The 18,414-nt window shown below is 41.8% G+C and overlaps 2 protein-coding genes across 8 annotated transcripts in view; both read right to left on the bottom strand.

Moving 5' to 3' along the window:
• SETBP1 (SET binding protein 1) overlaps window positions 1–18,414 on the bottom strand; it is a 264,152-nt gene that overhangs the window by 73,838 nt on the left and 171,900 nt on the right. For 6 of the 7 annotated variants that reach the window (XM_048932011.1, XM_048932012.1, XM_048932013.1 and 3 more), the window contains exon 5: window positions 787–4,252. In XM_048932011.1, the coding sequence (XP_048787968.1) occupies window positions 787–4,252 (3,466 nt within the window). Of the gene's footprint in view, window positions 1–786; window positions 4,253–7,777; window positions 7,875–8,372; window positions 8,581–18,414 lie in introns of those variants that run through there. The other variant, XM_048932014.1, reaches the window with a different exon arrangement.
• On the bottom strand, window positions 11,357–13,107 carry LOC125687154 (uncharacterized). Its single transcript, XM_048932023.1, has 2 exons — window positions 11,837–13,107; window positions 11,357–11,755 (listed from the first exon to the last, which is right to left on the bottom strand). The coding sequence occupies exons 1-2, from the start codon at window positions 12,426–12,428 to the stop codon at window positions 11,616–11,618; spliced, it is 732 nt and encodes a 243-aa protein (XP_048787980.1). The 5' UTR covers window positions 12,429–13,107; the 3' UTR covers window positions 11,357–11,615.

The following is an 18,414-nucleotide window of genomic DNA, read 5'->3' on the forward strand; positions in this document are numbered from 1 at the left end:
GAGGAACAGATGTCCTTAGTATCCAAAAGAGTTTTTTTCTTTCCCTGCAAACCTAGCTTATATTTCCTAGTCATACATCCTCAAACTCTTCATAGCCAGTCAGGGTTTATTGTTTCCATGACACCAATCCCTTCTTTCAGCCACTTGATTTCAGGATAATTACTTTACATCACACCTACCAATTAGAAGTGACAGATTCACACAATGATTGTAGCAAGGGTCTCTACATATTCACTGTAGCCTTCACCATCCTAGGTTCCCCTGGATCAGACACCATACCAGTCACAGAATACTGATCCACAAATTCCCATACATCTTTCTCAGCCCTTCAACAAATGAACTTTGTACGCTTTATAGGTGAGAGCAAAGTAACTCCATTCAGTGCTGTGGCTGTACTTCCAAAGGCTGGGCAACAACTATCACCTTAAGATATTAGATCCGAGTAAGAGAGTTGCCTGCTTTGCCAGCAGGTTTTGTAATTGCTGCTGCTGTAGAACATGATGGGGGGACTTTTGGCAGAAGTGCAACAAGCAAGAATAAATATGCAAGGTGAAAAGAAATATTCATAAATGCTGTCTAACCACCTAAAAACTTGTGTAGGTCTCAACTTAACATGTGGCCAGCTTTCTTGTCAGTATCCCTAAAGTCTAGATGGAAAATGAGAATCAATTACAAACAGTCAGAGAAGTGAATGACTTGAATAAAATTATTGAAAAATCGCAAGTCCCTCTGTTCAGCATTAAAATTAAAGTGCAGTAAGATAAAATAAAATAAAGCAGAACTTACCAGAAGAGGCAGAAGAATCATAAGTACTTCTATCCTTCCTATTTATTCTGAAGGGCTGAATGTCCTTTTCTCTGTAAGTTCCAAACCCTTCGAAACTTCTTCTTTTATTCCCACTTCCATCATTATCCCGTTTCTCACTCGAGGAATTCATTTCACCAAACATGTCCAGGGACTCTGACCTTGCATTACTCTCAGTATTACCAGAGTATCTCTTTGTGCAAGAGTCAATGGGATCATTGCTTGAATCACTTTTATCTTTACTCTGTGTCCACTGCTGGGCATCAGAAAGTGATAAGGTAGACAGCGTATCCACTTCAAAGTTGCTCTTTGAGCTTTTGTGTCCAGTTTCACAATGCTGGTGCTTTTGCTTCTCCTTATGCTTGCTTTTCTCACTGAGCAAGGATAGATCTTTATCTGAGCCACTTAGCCTTTCATTGATAGAGTGACTGGAGAAGCCAGTGGACTTGCTAGCAAAGAGACCACTCAGATCTTCATGTGTCCCCACTATCCTCTCATCCTTATGCTTGTGCTTATGTTTGTGTTTCCTTTTGTGAAGTCGGCTACTTGAAAGGCTTGTTCCTCCAACCTTTGGAGGAGCCAAAGAGGACTGCATGTCTCCAAGGCCCATTCCCACAGGTGTTTGTAGGTGCACTCCATGTTTTGCTTTATGCTTGGCAGTGGTGGACATCTTCATATGAGAGCTTGCATGGAATTGGGGTGGGGGCACGGTAGGTCTCATAAATGGGGAAGCCGCTCCGAGCGTGTGAGACAGGTACAAAGGAGCTGGATACTGACCATAGTAACCAAGATTCATCATAGGCATTGATGTGTAAGGCATTCCATAGGGTGCATAGTAACTCCCACTGGGAATAGGGTAACCGAACCCTTGTAAAAAAGGCACCTTTGTCATGGTGTCATTGGTTTTGGCAGGTCTACCACGCTTCTTCTTAGACTTCATGTCAGAGGTCCTGCGAAGATAGAGCAATGGGTCATACTGGATATATGGCACAGGGTAATAATGATCAAAATTAATCCTGAAGATGCTGGGATATGGATTTTCATGATAAAATGTGTAACTACGATGCGAAATCCTGAACACTTGAAATTTATTGATGAGTTCCTCAAGGTCTGCCAGAAACTGGAGATCATCTCTGTTTTGCAAGCTTTTCCTTTTCCTCTTGTGCTTTGGCTTTTTCATGCTCTCATGAGAGAGAAAGTTATCCACAATGAGATGTTTCTGCCGGTGACCATGCCTGTTTTTTGTGCTGGTGTCAGATGGGATAGCCTCTGGATTGTCCAGGGTGCAGAAATCAAAGGAGTATCTCCGGCGGGATTCTGAGCTTTTCTCAGCCTGGTCAGAAGTACTGTTGTTGTCTGTACCTATCCCACTGTCACTCGGAATGGTTTCCTCACTGTGAGACTCACTCACTGGTGACAGCGTAACTTCTTTTAGAGAACCTATTTCACAGAGGTGGGAAGGTGAATTAGCCATTAACCTGGGTGGAGACAGCTTCCAAGTTCCACTGTGCATTCCTTTCTGGGCTTTTGTAGGAAGAGCACTGATAGGTTGAAGATTTGGCATAGTTTTTAACTCTGAAAAATTTGTTTCAGTGCTTGCAGGGCTAAGGTTGCCATTAGTCCCTGCTAACTGTGTTGAAAGCGGATGAATAGCTGCTGGTGACGATGCCACAAGTGACTGCAGGTTGGAAGGCACTGCTGGGTTTTCTGGCTGGCTGGAAACAGGCCTTGAGTGCTTCATGGCTGTCTTAGGTTCTTCTGGTTGAGGCTGCAGTTCTGCTCTTGGCTTCCTCCCCCGTTTTTTACCAATGTAGATAGTCCCCCTCTTGCTGACATTGATCTGCTTCCCTAGTCTGGCATCAATGGTTGTTGGCCCAGCGCTAGATGGTGGCTGGATTTTCGCTTTCAGAGCTATGCTGCTGGAGCAGGAGGACAAAATCTGATTGAGAATATTCTTCCTCTTAAGGGTCTTCATCTTATTAATGGTCTTGATAGTCTTCTTATCCAAGACCCCAAGCTTTCCAACCTTTTTGTGAAACTTAAGATCACTGATGGACTTGTCCTCTCCTGGGACCATCTGAGCCAACTTGGCCAGATTCCGTCTCCTCTTTCTTTTCTTTGTTCCTGGAAATTCACGATTGATTGGACTCACTGGGCTAGTGGATGTTCCCTCATGAATGGTTTCAACAGTAAGCAAAGGCTGTTTCTTTGGTCGTCCTCTTTTTTTCTTGACAGGTGTGATCACAGTAAGACTGTCTGTATTGGTATACAGAGGGCTGGATGGCGTGATGGGATAGGCTGAAGGAGGTTCCACCATCATCTTCTCAGATGTGGTCATGGAGGTCTCCCGAAGAATAGATTTAGGTTTGCTGCAGGTCCATCGCCGTTTAGCTGTGAGTTTGGGGTGCTGGACCTCAGACAGTTTGTTAGCTGTGGGGAGATCAGTGGATAGGAGAGTAGATGTCACAGCTACAGGTTTTCTGAGTCTGGTGGCACTGTTGGGGGAAGCTCTGTCAATAAGCACACTGCTGTCAATAGCTGCTAAGGGAGACTCATTTTCAATCACTTTCCCTGGCTTTGTGACTCGAATATCTTTTTTACTCCCTTCTGACTGAGAAATAGTCCTGTTTGCTACTTCACTGCTCATAGCAAGCCCAGAAGGCAGACTTTTCTCTTGGATAGCTTTCTCCATTGAAGATTTCGTAGACTGCCTTTTTTTCCTTTTGTGGCTGGATGTATCTGTTGTTGGAGACTTTATTGGGATAGTAATTCGTACATGGCTAGTGTCATTTTCACAGCTGCTAGCAGAAGTGGGATTCTGTTTTGATGGTGACGCATCTAACACACTGTCCATCGAATAAGATTCTTTTTTTCCTTCCATGCTGTCATGGCATTTGCTGTCAAATGCTTTCTGAGCACTCTTCATCCACTCAATGTCAGCAGTTTGGATGGTTTGACATATCAAGTCCTTTTTGCTGGACTTCTTCTTTGTACTCCCAGCAGACTGATCAGGAGCTTCCAGCTGCACGCCTCCATCTTGATCACCAATAGGCAACAGCCCGTTGCTCTCGGAGGCACCGCTTGGCTGAGCAGTCACACCAGTGTTGTTGGGTGATGAGACTGCACTGCAAATGGCAAGCTCTTTGCTGCTGACAGACAGCTGCCCCCACGTGCTGCTGGCACATGACTTCTTTGCTTGGGATTTACTGAAGGAAACTCCTGGCTCTGGAGGAGTGACCTTGGTGGCACTAACAGCTTCTCGACTGGGTTCTGCGTTGATGAAGCAACTTTGAGAAGTGGATCCAGTATTGGAGCTTGCTGACCAGTCAAGATGGTGCTGGTTGCTACTTTTCTGCTGGTGCTTTGATTTTAAGGTATCACTGGTGAAGTCTTGTTGGAGGCCTGGATCATAGTGCAGGGTAGAATGTTTCTGTGGCCTGTCATAAACCTGGAAGGTAAGAAAAGAAAAAAAAAAAAATCAGGGAAAAAGTTAGTTTATCAGTCCAGTCACAACCACTGGCTGCAGCTCTTTAGTTGCATAGTGAACGACAACTGCTCTAAGCCAAAGTCCTCATAACAGTTAGGAGCCTTTATAAAGTGTTCTTATATTTCAGTCAAGTTTGCATTCAGATTCATGCACTGTAAACAAGTTTTGTGTGTTTTCCCACTCTAAAAACAATGGAAATATTTTCTACAAATGCTAAATTGCAGAGGAAACATCTTTTATTGATTTTTAATTTAAAACATGAGTAAAATATTCCCTTCCAATGAATGAATGGTGAAACTTAGCCTCCCGGTGAGAATGCTTTTCCTTAAAAATAATCCCTAGCAAACTCAATGCTCAAAATTAAATCCACTAATGTAAACAACATGAATATAGAATTATCTAGGAAGCTACAACAAACAAGAGGAAAACCCATGAGTTCATCTCCCCACAAAGCCAAAATCCTCAAAGATCTACTTGTTTAAATTACCATGTAGAAGTCATCACCACAAAATCAGTGGTTAAAAATGATAAGCATAGCATCCAGTGTGTGAGGTACACTTGGCAAGTTCAAGATTTGCATTATTCTCTTTATATTTTAATAATCTGATATTTGCATTGTTGGGAAGTGACATATTCAATACACTTTTCAATCTGACAGCAAGCCTTCAAACTGCAGGGGTAACAGAAAGGGCAGAATTATACCAAAGTCTTCTTCAGAGCAAAATAAAGGCTACTTTATTCTTGGCAGGCCTTCTTCATTTAGAGAAAATTATATTTCTTTACAGCTATAACTTTTTCAAAACTCTTTTAAGTGTAAAAAACAATGAAACATACATTTTATTTTCTCTCGCTGACCTCCTCTAGCTATTTGTTTTCTCTGGTCACATTCAGATGTTATGTTTTGTAAAGCTCTGGACCAAACCGTGCAACTGATTTTGAGCATCTAGTAAACAAGCAAACAACTGTTCCCAACAAACTGTAACAACACCGTTCCGAATACCAAATAAATGATGAGAGACTTAAAATAAATGCGTAACTAAGGAAAGAACAATAGAAAACAACTGCTAAGTGTCTCATGTTTCTGCAAACATGCTGTTACAATTAAGTTTCTATCAGCAGCATTACATTAGATCCCTGCTTGGGTTGTTTGCCACAGAGATTTTGGGGCCAGCACAAAATGGTTCTGAGCTCCTTGAGGCCTAGTCTTCTGGGAAATTAGGTGTCCTCAAATTTTGATCAATTTCAGAGGGGATTTGTAAGGTGCTAAACACCCCAAGTCCACAATATGTTATTTAGTGACCAGCAAACATGCAACTTATAGGCAAAGTAATGTTGAGGTATCCTTAGTATTCACATGAAAAAGGACATGTGGCCTTTCTGGAATAGGCAGTAACGATGAAGTTGTTCTGGTCCATTGTTTGCAGAGTAATAGGGGACTCTTAAATCCTGTGGATAGTTCAGCTGTTGTACATATGGACCAGCTACGCTCAGGGAAAGCAGAGATTTCCAGGAATTGTGGAGTGAGAAAATGAAAGTATGCAGCTGCGGTGGTGCTGCAGATGTCACGGGCGAGTGACACACTTTTCTTTCCTTTTTTTTCAGCCTGAGAAAAGAGCCGATAGCATAAATAGGCCTCGGGGAAGAAATCAGCTCCTCCTCTCAGCAGCCTCCCACGCTCCAGCCGCACTGCAGCCTAGGGGCACGCAGCTCCCACAGCACAGCACCAATGTCCTCCTTGGGTAAAATACAAGGGAAAACACAGCCCACCTGTTTCCATGTCCCCAGAATGAAGTTGAGTATGTTTTCATGCCTCACATAGAACATACTCTTCCAGCGTACAATTTTTTATTCAGAAAAAAAGCCTGGAAATTGTGGGTTGAGGTCTCTCCCAGCCCCTGGTGCTGTGCCAAGGTAGGAATCTCAGCTCTATGGCTGCTGTCAAAGCAACTCCTGCCCCTCACATTATTTCCAAAATGCTGAGCTGCAAAACTAAGCAACAGGAACAATTTCATTCGGAAAAAGAGAAGGTGACTATAGCAAGAAAAAACATCACAAGCTAGCAACACCCTGGTGTCTCTGTATGCACACTGCACACACACAGGAATCTCTGGTTCAAAAGAAGCAGTAATCTCTATATTTAAAGCCATTAATAAGGGCTCAGCATTGAGAGGCCAGCTGTATATCAGAGATGAGTGCTGATATATCAGTTGAATCCTCCAGTCTCATTTCCTTGTTCCACACACTATAAAATGGTGATGCAACTACCAACATATCCCTAATGATAGCCTTGTCATTACTGCAGTACCACAGGCCACCACAACATTAATCTTACAGTTCATGAGAAAGATATCCCTCTGTCATCAAAGGTGCCAACGCTTGAGGCATTTAACCACATAGATAAATAATCCAGTTTTAACAGGGCCTCAAAAACCAGTCGGCAGGATTGGAGAACTTCATTTCTGAAATGGGATGTCAAACTATATATCTGCTGTAGCAAATAGCAGTCCACAGGGTCTCTTCCTGGTATCCTTCCAGCATAACGTTTACAGTTTGCTCTCTCCTGCCAGACATGTCCATGTCATCCCAAAATAATTCTTGTGGAGGAAAGACCAAAGTAACCAGAAAGCATGCAGCTGCAGTAGGTTGGATTTCATAGGCTATATCAAATACATGGGGACTGTCTTCTTAAAAGCAACAGCAAATTGGTTAAAAGTAATGCAGCAAAATCTATTTCTTTTTATGGTGCATTTTTCTGTACTGCTTTCTGATCCCATCGGTCCTAACAGTTAGGCTTCATCTTGCCTTTCTGGGTGAGCACAATCCTAAGAAACAAACAAGAGATATCATAATAAATCTAATATCTGGGATAAACTACTGGAGGATATTGGGTCTGCTGGGGGGGAGCGGAGCAAAGGGGACCTTGGTAAGAGTAAACGAGGCTCTTCACAAGCCTATATCTTGCTACCTTACACAGAAATTCATTATTTTATTTGTCAGTGAGCATGTAATATACTGCAGATCTATAGCAGGGGTCTTTTGACTCAAAAAGTGTTCCTATGGCAACACAGCTTGAGACCAGTACCAAGAACAGTGGGCTTTTTCCTGAAAAGTGAAATGATTAACTTTTGTTTACTTTTTGGTTTATGATATCCTAAAAATACTTCAAACTTCAGCCCCTCTATTTGTAGTTCTCTCTTCCATTTAAAGAGATTTTCTTTATCAAGTAATTATTCTGGACCAGGACCCTACTCCTTCATCTGATAGAAAAGTAGAAACATATTTTAACCCATGTAATTTTATCACTAACCTTGGTCAATATTTCTCTAGATTCAGTTTACAAGAAAACCTTAGTGGGTTATAACCCCACCTTTCCTTTAAAAAGTAAAAATAATATCTTCTGCTTTATAACTGCAAGGAAGTTTGAGCAACACAATCCACTATGCACTAAAACTTATACTAAAAAAAGTGACTTATGAATCCTCTTACCATTAGTGAAATGGTTTTAGCGTCAAGCTCATGACTTTCAGTCCTCACTTCAGGTAGCTTTATGTAGACTTACAAGCAGGATACATCTTGTTTGCAACTGAAGAGAATCGCACAGAGAGCAGAGATGGCACTGTGCGCTTTCACATGCCTTGCCAGACCTGTGTATCCCTGCACCTACTGATATACTTATCTTGATAATTTTATTCAGGCACGCAGGCCTCAACCATTAAAAAGGAAAGACATATTATAGCCACCTTCCTAATGAATAGTGCCTTACTCTACAAAGAGTACCCAGTGGCTGAATCCGTCCCTCTTGGACTCTTATTTTAACTACTAGATGTATCACTCTGCCTCCACATCCCCTCTGAGCTTCTCTCGAAATTTACATACTACTTCCAGTCCCAAAGCAGAAAGCAGGAAAAGATTCCAGTAACCAAATCAATAAATTAATGTGAACATGGGAAAAAAAAAAAAAAAATCCAAACCAATCTATAGGGAGGGGAAAAAAAAAAAAAAAAAAAAAAAAAAAAAAAAAAAGAAGAATAAGAGAATAATAAACACTTAGATATAACTTGAAACAAATCTAGTAGCTTACAGGGTGTGGTAACTTTTTGCTCCAAAAGGAAAAAGGAAAAAAATTCTAGAGGTATATATTCCTGACATACAGCTTGTCAGGAATCTGGCTTGCAAATCAAAGTTAATACTACTACGCCCCCTCTTTAAATCATTTGCAGATCCATCTGTGTAATGGCTCCTCAAGTGTAATTCCCTATTAAGAGGCTTTATATGGAGAGATAAGCAGCTGGTTCCCATGTCACTAATTGCTGTCTGCTGTGATTTTAAAACATCTGCACTATTGTGCTCTTCATTTTCATATTCTAATCACCCTGAAACTTGAAAAAGGTACATCATTGATTGTTTCTGTGGGTTAATTAGTACACGGTCTCCTTGTAGAGACAATTTAAAGGCAGTCAGAACCTCAATCAGCAAGTTTGTTTTAAAAATTAATAACATTGGGAGTGTCTGTGGGGATTGGTATCCACAGTGACACATCAGAGTATGCTCTGGGGACATACCGTCCTTTGTTTTCTTCTTCACAGGCTGAAAATAAAATAAAATAAAATAAAAATGAGGAAAGGCTTTCCTAAACAAATAATATCACTTAGAGACTTTGGAAGTGTTTGCCTTTTCTCAGGGCCACTCCTGCCTCTCCAGCAAGCAAGAATCTCAGAAAAGCATTGTTCAATTCCTCTGTGTGGTCTAGGAACCTGAAAGGCATTTTTGGTAGCAATTCTGGCAATGAGGAGCCGACATCTCATTGGAAATCAATAGGGTGACTGTTTTAATTTATGCAAGAGTTTGGTCTGTTGGCCACCTGAGCTGGTTGATGCTGAGTCATAAGATTGCTTCCAAGCCATGCAGAGAAGCATATTAGCTCAGGCACAGCATTCTGCTAAGGGAGCTGTTTTGCATGTAGACCAGACCTTCCTTGCACCTAGCCTGGTTTGAGAAAAGGCAAGGCTGCATTCATTCCTAATTCCGTTTTGAAAAAATTAAAGACGAGGTTGATAATGTTTCTAAACTATTCCGAAAACAGCTCTTTGATGAGGCAAAAGGTCAGCCTGAGATTTTTTAGGACTGAATGAAAATATCTGGCTGCAGTAATGATAAGATGGAAATGCAATGTGCACCTGCCTTCTGAAAACAACAGATGTGGCTTTGGTCCTTCACAAGGAGTTCCAAAAAATGGGAGAAACTCCAGATAATTTGTTCCTCTTGAAAAGCTTTCTCTTCAGTTTCTGCATCCTAGACATGCATGAAAATAAGTTGCTGGAAAATAAAACCCTTTGAGAGGAAGAAAAAGTCTGATATCCTGCTCCAGCACATGAATAAATAATCCTAGCTCAGATCATACTTTTGCTCAAAACTGAAACTGAGCATTTCCTCTCATTTCCCAGTGGGGCAACTGAAAACAGCTCACTTGAAGCTTATAATCAGAACTAAAGGTTGGAGACAGTTCACATCTTTTGGTGAGTGCTCTGAGCCTTCCAGAGGCAGCTTTACTCTGTAAATAAAAGATGCTAGGTAGAGGAGATTCAAGGTCTAGAGAAACTTGTTTCTGGTCTGATGACTTACGGGTTTAGCAGTAATTGTGGTCAATTTATATCAGGATTGTTTGATTGAATCAGGTCAGTTTGTAATAGCAAGTGTCTGAAAGGGCTCAGGAAGTCTTGTATATCCTTAGTAACTGTAATCATAGAGGAGGGATCACAAATTGGAATGTGACACTTGATAGAAAGGAAAACAGCAGTAACATCTTGTGAGAAACTCCACTAAAGCTAGTTCAAAACTGATACAAGGGCTTTAATTCCAATTAAAATATGGATAGAAAACATGTCATCAGGCATTAATATGAAATTCACGATTATTGTCCTAAAGAAGGGGAATTTTCCAGGGCAGTGTATGAAATTCAACAATTCCAGAGTTCACTCCTTCCTTAAAATCCTCAATCTTCAATAGCGCAAAGCCCAAACACCACCACATTCACACAACTAAGGATCATTCATTAGATATCGAAAGAGAGGCAGGAGTTAACACGAAGCTGCAGGGGGACTACTTGAGAGCAAGGCACAGCATGGGCTAAGAGTGGGTTAATTAAAAGCAAAGCATCAACTGTTTGTGTCCATTCACTGAACATAAACATAGCAGACTGTGGTGCAGTGCTGTGCACATCAAGAAGAGCTCCACTGAAGGTGCTGGGAGTCCCTGCAGATTTGCACTGCCGTTGTTATACACCTCTGTTTTCCCTGAGATATTTGTGTAATCATATCAATACAGAAAAGGTGAAATTCCATGGGAAAGTTGGTGGTGTTATTTGCTGCTGCAGCATAAGCAGCTTGTTGTTCTTACCATGATATGGTCAAGATAACTAAGTAAAAATATTGATAAAACAAAAGCTTTTGCATTGCAACCCTTTTGAGAATATTAACTAAAGTCCTTATTTTACAGAAACGATAAAGCAATACACAGAGATTACTGAATGGTCTAAAGATGCTCACAAGATTGCAAATAATATAGTTTTTCGTGCCTTCCAACTAAGGCATCCTGATTTGCTTTATAACTATCAGATTCTAAGTTATTCCAAATTAATTTTGGTACTGCTTTAAATGATGATTTGCATGCTACTTCAGTGTTCAGCTGCATTCCAAACACTTTCAATTTCCAAATACAGTAATTGAGGATTTTATTTGGGTAAACTGCAACAGATTGTGAGTTTATAAAGGTTACATTTGGAACTAGGATCTGATCCATTCCTTACTTGCAGAATAAGGTCATCTCTGCACATACTCTTTTTTTTTTATCAAACATTTATCAACCCTATTCTTTTCAGGGCTACACATTAAACACCGAGTCTGGGAAAACCCTAAACAATGGGATTTTTCTGTCATTTCCAACAAAGAGCCCATCACCACTGACATAACAATGCAGTTGAAGTATCATGATTAAGCATAACATGTTTTGCTGCCTAACTTCAGGCAGCTAGTAGAGAAGAAATACCACCTAAGGTCTGGCAAAGGGGATAAAGGATAATAAAAAAGGTTTTTTCAAGTACATTAACAGTAAAAGGAAGACTAGGGAGAATGTGGCTCCCCTGCTAAGTGACGGGGGTGTTCTGGTAACGGGGGATGCTGAGAAGGCGGAGATACTGAATGCCTTCTTTGCTTCTGTCTTCAGTGAAAAAGCTCCCCCTCGGGAATCTGAGACCCTGGAGATTAGTGAGAGGATCTGGGGAATGGAAGACCCCCCTTCTGTCAGGGAAGAGGTGGTCCGGGAGCGCCTAGGCAACATCAATGTTCAGAAATCCATGGGACCCGATGGGATTCATCCACGGGTGCTGAAGGAGCTGGCAGAGGTGATTGCTGAACCGCTTTCGGTCATCTTTGAGAAGTCTTGGAAGACGGGGAAGGTGCCTGAAGACTGGAAGATAGCCAACGTCACCCCGGTCTTCAAAAAAGGCAAGAAGGAAGACCCAGGCAATTATAGGCCAGTCAGCCTCACCTCTGTCCCTGGAAAGGTGATGGAACAGCTTGTACTGGATGTCATCTCCAGACAACTGGAAGAAGAGGAGGTTATCAGGAGTAGTCAGCACGGGTTCACAAGGGGGAGGTCGTGCTTGACCAACCTGGTAGCCTTCTATGATGTTGTCTCTGGCTGGGTGGATAGGGGGAGAGTAGTGGATGTAGTCTACCTTGATTTCAGCAAGGCATTTGATACTGTCCCCCATGACGTCCTTATAACAAAGCTGAGGAAGTGTGGGATAGATGAGTGGACAGTGAGGTGGGTTGAGAACTGGCTGACTGGCAGAGCGCAGAGGGTCGTTGTTGGTGGTGCAGAGTCCGGTTGGAGGCCTGTAACTAGCGGTGTTCCTCAGGGGTCTGTGCTGGGTCCGGTCTTGTTCAACATCTTCATCAATGACCTTGATGAGGGGATAATGGCCACCCTCAGCAAGTTTGCCGATGATACGAAGTTGGGAGGATTGGCTGACACGCCTGAGGGCTGTGCTGCCATTCAGCAAGACCTGGATAGGCTGGAGAGCTAGGCAGAAAGAAACCGGATGAGGTTTAACAAAAGCAAGTGTAGAGTCTTGCATCTGGGGAGGAATAATTGCATGCACCAGTACAGGTTGGGGGATGACCTGCTGGAGGGGAGCTCTGCAGAGAGGGACCTGGGTGTCCTGGTGGACGACAGGTTGGCCATGAGCCAGCAGTGTGCCCTTGTGGCCAAAAAGGCCAATGGCTTACTGGGGTGCATTAAAAAGAGCGTGGCCAGCAGGTCAAAGGAGGTGATCCTCCCCCTCTACTCTGCCCTGGTAAGACCTCATCTGGAGTACTGCGTCCAGTTCTGGGCTCCCCAGTACAAAACAGACAGGGATCTCTTGGAAAGAGTCCAGCGGAGGGCCACGAAGATGGTGAAGGGCCTGGAGCATCTCCCCTTTGAGGAAAGGCTGAGTGAACTGGGTCTGTTCAGCCTTGAGAAAAGGAGACTGAGAGGGGACCTGATCCAGGTCTATAAATATCTAAGGTGTGGGGGGCAGAATGGTGAGGCCGGACTCTTTTCAGTGGTGAGTGGAGACAGGACAAGGGGAAATGGCTGGAAACTGCAGCACAGGAAGTTCCGCACAAACATGCGCAAGAACTTCTTTACAGTGAGGGTGACGGAGCACTGGAACAGGCTGCCCAGGGAGGTGGTGGAGTCTCCTTCTCTGGAGATGTTCAAGACCTGCCTGGATGCCTACCTGTGCGACCTGGTGTAGGGAACCTGCTTTGGCAGGGGGGTTGGACTCGATGATCTCTGGAGGTCCCTTCCAACCCCTACAATTCTGTGATTCTGTGATTCTGTGATTCTGTGACTATAACAGAACTAACGCAGTTTTGGTGAGACAGCCCTAGTTCAATCCTTGCTTGACCTTTAGCCAGTGCATAGAGTTCTCAGTGAGTGTTTCAATTGGGCATTACACCCAAGAAGCAGGGGTTTGCAGAGGAAAATGTCTTGCTAAACTTCTTGTTTTTTTTTTTTTGTCCAAAAGCTGGGTTAATGAACCATCACTGACACAAATACTTTAATATTGATATATGAAATGTATTTCCATCCCTTCAGTAGTGCTATAGTCCCATGGAGCTGGTGTGCAAGTAAAAAAATTGCATGTCTAACTCTATGTTTTATGCTTTTCCTCCTTCCTCTGTAACTTCCGCATTTGAGGGCAAAATCAAATGGCAGAAGGGTCCCAGGATGGATGGAGTTCTATTGGCTTTATAGAAATGCTAGCAGTAAGTATTTATCTCTGAAACGTCTGTGGTGTTGTCCAAAACATTAATGCTTCAGCACGTCTCAGATTACTAAATTGGAAATAAGGATGTGAGCAGCTGTGTACTCTAAGTTTCTGCTGTAATTTTTAAAAGCCTGCAGTGCTTAATTTGCATTGAAAGATTTCATTTATTATAGGAATTGTAGCTTTATCCTGAACGCATTTATTTTTTTCCAAGGGGTGGGGGAATTATAAATGGCTTTTCCGTTGAGGCCAGTGCTTCTTTCCACTAGAGTTAAATAATTTGAGTATAAATTGAGTCCTTGAATGTCAAGGAGATGCTGAATTCACCTGAAAACAGGCATTTAGAAAAGCTCATAAAAGCTGTGAGCTCCAGTCAGTTAGCTCATCATTCTTTTAGCATGCACTTCATTTAGCAGTTACTGACCGCCAGATTAATTCTTTCAAAGCATCCTGATTGCAGCTAAGGTCTAGCATGAAGTATTGCATATGCTACAGAATTAGAACAAAGTCCAGAAATCTGCCAGAACATCAATTTGGTGTATCTGGGTTAAATTTCATGAAAATTCGCAAAGGGGTTTAAATATACTGAAGGAAAGGAAAGTTTTTCCACTTCTCTGCATCAAGTGTTGAGTCCTGCCCTACCAATTCACCCTGAAAACATGAAACTGATCCGCAACAAGATGTGGGTGGTTCATTCCTGTTGGAAAATCTGCCTGGAGATGTCATACGTGATAAATTTCTAGCTCCGCTTGTTATGAACTCAAAACCGCACTCTCTGTAGAGCCAGCAGATGATGTGGGATGTATACCATGTTCTTGACTCTCTCAAAAAGCTGGTCTCCATCTCCTGAGTGGGATTCTCCTTGGTTTTCATTAGTAAAATAATTATCTTGTGATGAAAGAGAATAGGAACACACTCATCTAGCCTCAAACTCTCATGCTGTCATTCCTAACAATTCAAGTAAGCATGCAGTGAAACCTATCCCATATGCAAAAACCACAGGACAACTATCATTTCAGTTTCGTCCTCTCACTTTATATGTACTCTGTGCCCATTTTTCAAAGATGCTTTGGATGAAATGTAATCCTTTTCTCCATATTGCTCATACCAACAGCAAGTGCATGACACTGTTTCTGGGGAACTTTGCTGTGGAGGCTGAAGACATCAGAAGTGTGACAGCAGATTGTGTCTAGTCTAAAGATGACACCCTCTCCCTCTCCATAATCATCACTTTTAGTATTCCACCACGTGAGTGCACTTACACACCAAAGCAGTTGTGTTTGAAGAAAAACACCAAGCAATTCACAGGCACATCTAAGGTATAGGTGCATTCTATGAGGATGCCAACTTCCACCTGCACGTCCTCTTACAAGAATATAAAAGCAGCAGTTTTGGTGGCATTATTGTCACAGACTGCCCTGGCTAATCCTCCTGGACTAATTTTATCATATCATTATTCATATGTTGTTCCCCACAGCCATCTCTTCTGCCTAGATGCTTTTGCTAATTCCCTCACTGCACCCAGAGCAAAGGCTTTTCCATCAGCGGAAATGTGACCAAACTAGCAATAATGTTTTGGAGCAACAAAGAAATAGTAATGGTGATGTCGGTTATTTCAGCGGCAGAGATAGTCAGGGTGATGATGAGTGCTATCACATTTGGGGGGCATTTCTGTGCTTTTTCTGAATGACACGTGTCTCTCTTTTGATGTTCATTCCTTGTGCCTCCTTCCCCTCCTCCCTCCCCAGCTATCACAGAATCACCTTTACTAATAAACCTCCAGTTCGAATAGCAGGTTTTATTTAGTGTGCTATAAAAACAGTCATTTGTCAGATCATAAAAGGGGCTCAACTGGACTGCATCATTTTGCTGAAGTGAGTTTTCTGGTGCAGTGATACTGTCTTCTAAATGCCACAGTCTCCACTACCAGTATTTATGTGCCAAAATAAAATGCAATTTTCTGTATTTTATTAAGTGTGAATCTCCAATGGAAATCAATTAGAGAGCTGAGCTCAAGATTTAATTGTCCCTTGATTTTATACTTTCAAGACTTTCTTAGCCATTTTCACAACACACTTTTATTAAGGAACAGCAGAAATACTTTAAGGCCATGACCAAGTTTAGGTTTGTTTTCCACAGAAATAAAACAGCAGCATGGGCTGGAATAAAAGAGAGAACAAGGTACAGCGGTTTAAAAGAAGGCTTGGAAGGCATATCAAGCATTACTTTGTAATTAAATGGCCTTCTAGGTTTCTTTGGCATCTCACCTAAGAAATTTGGGATAAAATTCAGCTCATTGAATCCCCATTCTTTCACCAATTTGAATTAAACAGGTAGAAAATCTCTTAGTATGAATTCAGGTCTGGGATTAGTATCCAAAAGAGCAAAGTTTGTAGCTCTCCTGCTCAGGATTTGCTTATCGATGCAGATGATCTAGTCTGTAGAAAATCTTCAGTTGTTGGACGTTCAAAAAAAATTCAGAGATCTCTCTGTATGATCTCTCTTATGAGTGGAACCATTGGGACTACATACAGAAATAGTACAGCATGGCCAGCACATCAGAGTGCTTTTTTGATTTGCTCTTTTGATTGCCCGTGTTCTACTAAATCACCTAAATACATTTCTTCACTCTACACATGTTGATGAAGCAGAACCATTCCCAGTGCAGTTATTACTTCCTCTTAAGTGCTAGCTGTGTGCTTGAGTTGAGTAACTCCGTAAAAACGCTGACACCAAAGTTACAGTCCACTATCCCCTACCCTGACTCAAAGGGTATATCAGGGAAAGACAGTACAGTGGAAGTGATATATACAGGGGAAGACACAACTCAGACGTGAACATGTACTTGTCTATTTCTAAGGGAGCAAAGTTAGATCTAATTATACATCTTATTTTTTTTCCTCCCACAGTACAGCTTATCTGAGGGATCAGCATCTTTAGAGATGGTAGAAGGTAAGTTTTTCAAAGAGGTACTGGAGGAGAGAGGGAAATGAGCTAAGGCACTGGTCAGGGTGGTGTTGCAAGCATTTGAGGTACAACAAAGTGACTTCAAATGGGGACAACAGCGTCACAGCAAGTCCTTCAGCTTAGCAGATAGATGCAGGGTTTGAAGTAGAAGCTAACAACAGTAAGACAGAAACATGGCCCACATATTTAATAGGAAATATAAATAACCATGAGAACAGCTTATCATGGCAATGGATTGTCGATTACTGGAAGATTCTTGTAAATCTAGGCTGGGTGTTTTTTCAAACAGATATGCATTAGTGCATGACAAATATTGGACAGGAATACATCTAGGCAAATCCCCTGGTATGAGTCATGCAGGAGGTTTGACAAAGTGATCACAATGGCTCTTTCTAGCCTTAAAAATCTGTGGCCATATATCGTCTCTATATCCTCAAGTGTTTTGTCCAACCAAGTGTTAAGCAATTCCAGCAATGTGTCTTCAAGCCCTTCCTCTGGGAGGCTATATCCCAGTGTAATAAATCTCACTGCTCAGAGCCTCTACTTTCTTCCCCTGGAATCATTTCTATCCCTCGACACACCTCAGTTCTGGATTCATCCCAGCAATTCTTCCTCATCCTTGGCACCAAAAAGAATATTTCACATTTTTTAACAAGTCATTTCACTTGCCATATTCCTTGCTGTTGTAAAGCAGCTTGTCCCAGTGGCACAGCTGAGTTTATTTACTAGGAAGGACCTTTAGATCCTTACAAGCCCAGTGAGATGCAATTCTCCCCAGAGTGAAGACGAGCACATGCAAAGAAAACATTCATGTCAGTGCATTCAGGAAACCAATGTATAGAGGAAGTTGTTGTGATTCCTGTAACAATTCCTCTGCACTGGCTAAGTGTGCACACACATGGACTTTCAAGAGGTGAATAAATGTAAAGTATTCCTCCATACTGACCCTGTCCACACAAAATAGGATTTACTTAGATTTGGCCCTTCCAAATGAGGCACAAAGTCTGATATCCAATCTGGATCTAAATCTCACATACATCTGTGGAAGTGCACAAAATAAAAACATCCTGGATCTGAAGACATGAGGAACATTGTGGTCATTTTTAGGCACTGGCTGCCATTTTTTCCTAAAAAACCCTGTTTTTTCTTTCCTAAATACAGAAGAACATATTAATTTGGTTTACATTTCTCTGCTTCTGTGCTCTCTGAAGAACAGGAGCCCAGATGCAAAACCTCTGAAATGTTGGAAATGTCTGTCTGTATCCAAAGTCATGTTTAGTGTTCAGTAATGTTTTTGAGGATTGTGGGGGGACAACAAAAATCTAAATTCACATTCACAAATTCAGCAACAAAATCTAAATCTCAAACCACTGAATTTTAAGTTACTATTTATTTTTTTCTCTCTGTTTTTGACTAGGCAATGCAATTACTCTTGCACATTCTCTCTTCAAGGATTTCTCTCAAATATACATGCGTATTTATTTTCTGCAAGTAGACAGAAAAACATTCTGAAATCAGCACAGATTCATCACTCACCCTGCACACGACCTTATCAGCAGTTGTGATGGGTGGCCCCTGTGGAATACTATGGAAAGGGCAGAGCTAGAAAATGTGTACTTTAAAGTGCTGGAGACTTTAGTTCAGTGCACACTGCTGCTACAGACTGTTCAGCTTGTTATGGATATCTGAGAATTTCAGATTTCCCTGACTGGCGGTTGTAAGACTTACAACTGTAATTTTTAACTTATGTTTTTTCCACTTGGAGTAGGTTAGGTACTACTGAGGGTACCAGATACCTACATATATAACATCTACAATGAAGAAAAGAAGGAAAACAGAG

This window comes from Lagopus muta, chromosome Z (genome assembly GCF_023343835.1).
Source record: "Lagopus muta isolate bLagMut1 chromosome Z, bLagMut1 primary, whole genome shotgun sequence".
In the NCBI taxonomy this organism is placed as follows: Eukaryota; Metazoa; Chordata; class Aves; order Galliformes; family Phasianidae; genus Lagopus; species Lagopus muta.

What these genes read in the sequence shown, in the direction of transcription:
- LOC125687154 (XM_048932023.1), bottom strand. Translation starts at nt 12,428, where the DNA reads ATGCAAGACTCTACACTTGCTTTTGTTAAACCTCATCCGGTTTCTTTC. An exon ending in TCACCTTTCCAGGGACAGAG is followed by an intron (nt 11,756 to 11,836) that starts GTGAGGCTGACT and finishes GCTATCTTCCAG; the next exon opens with TCTTCAGGCACCTTCCCCGT.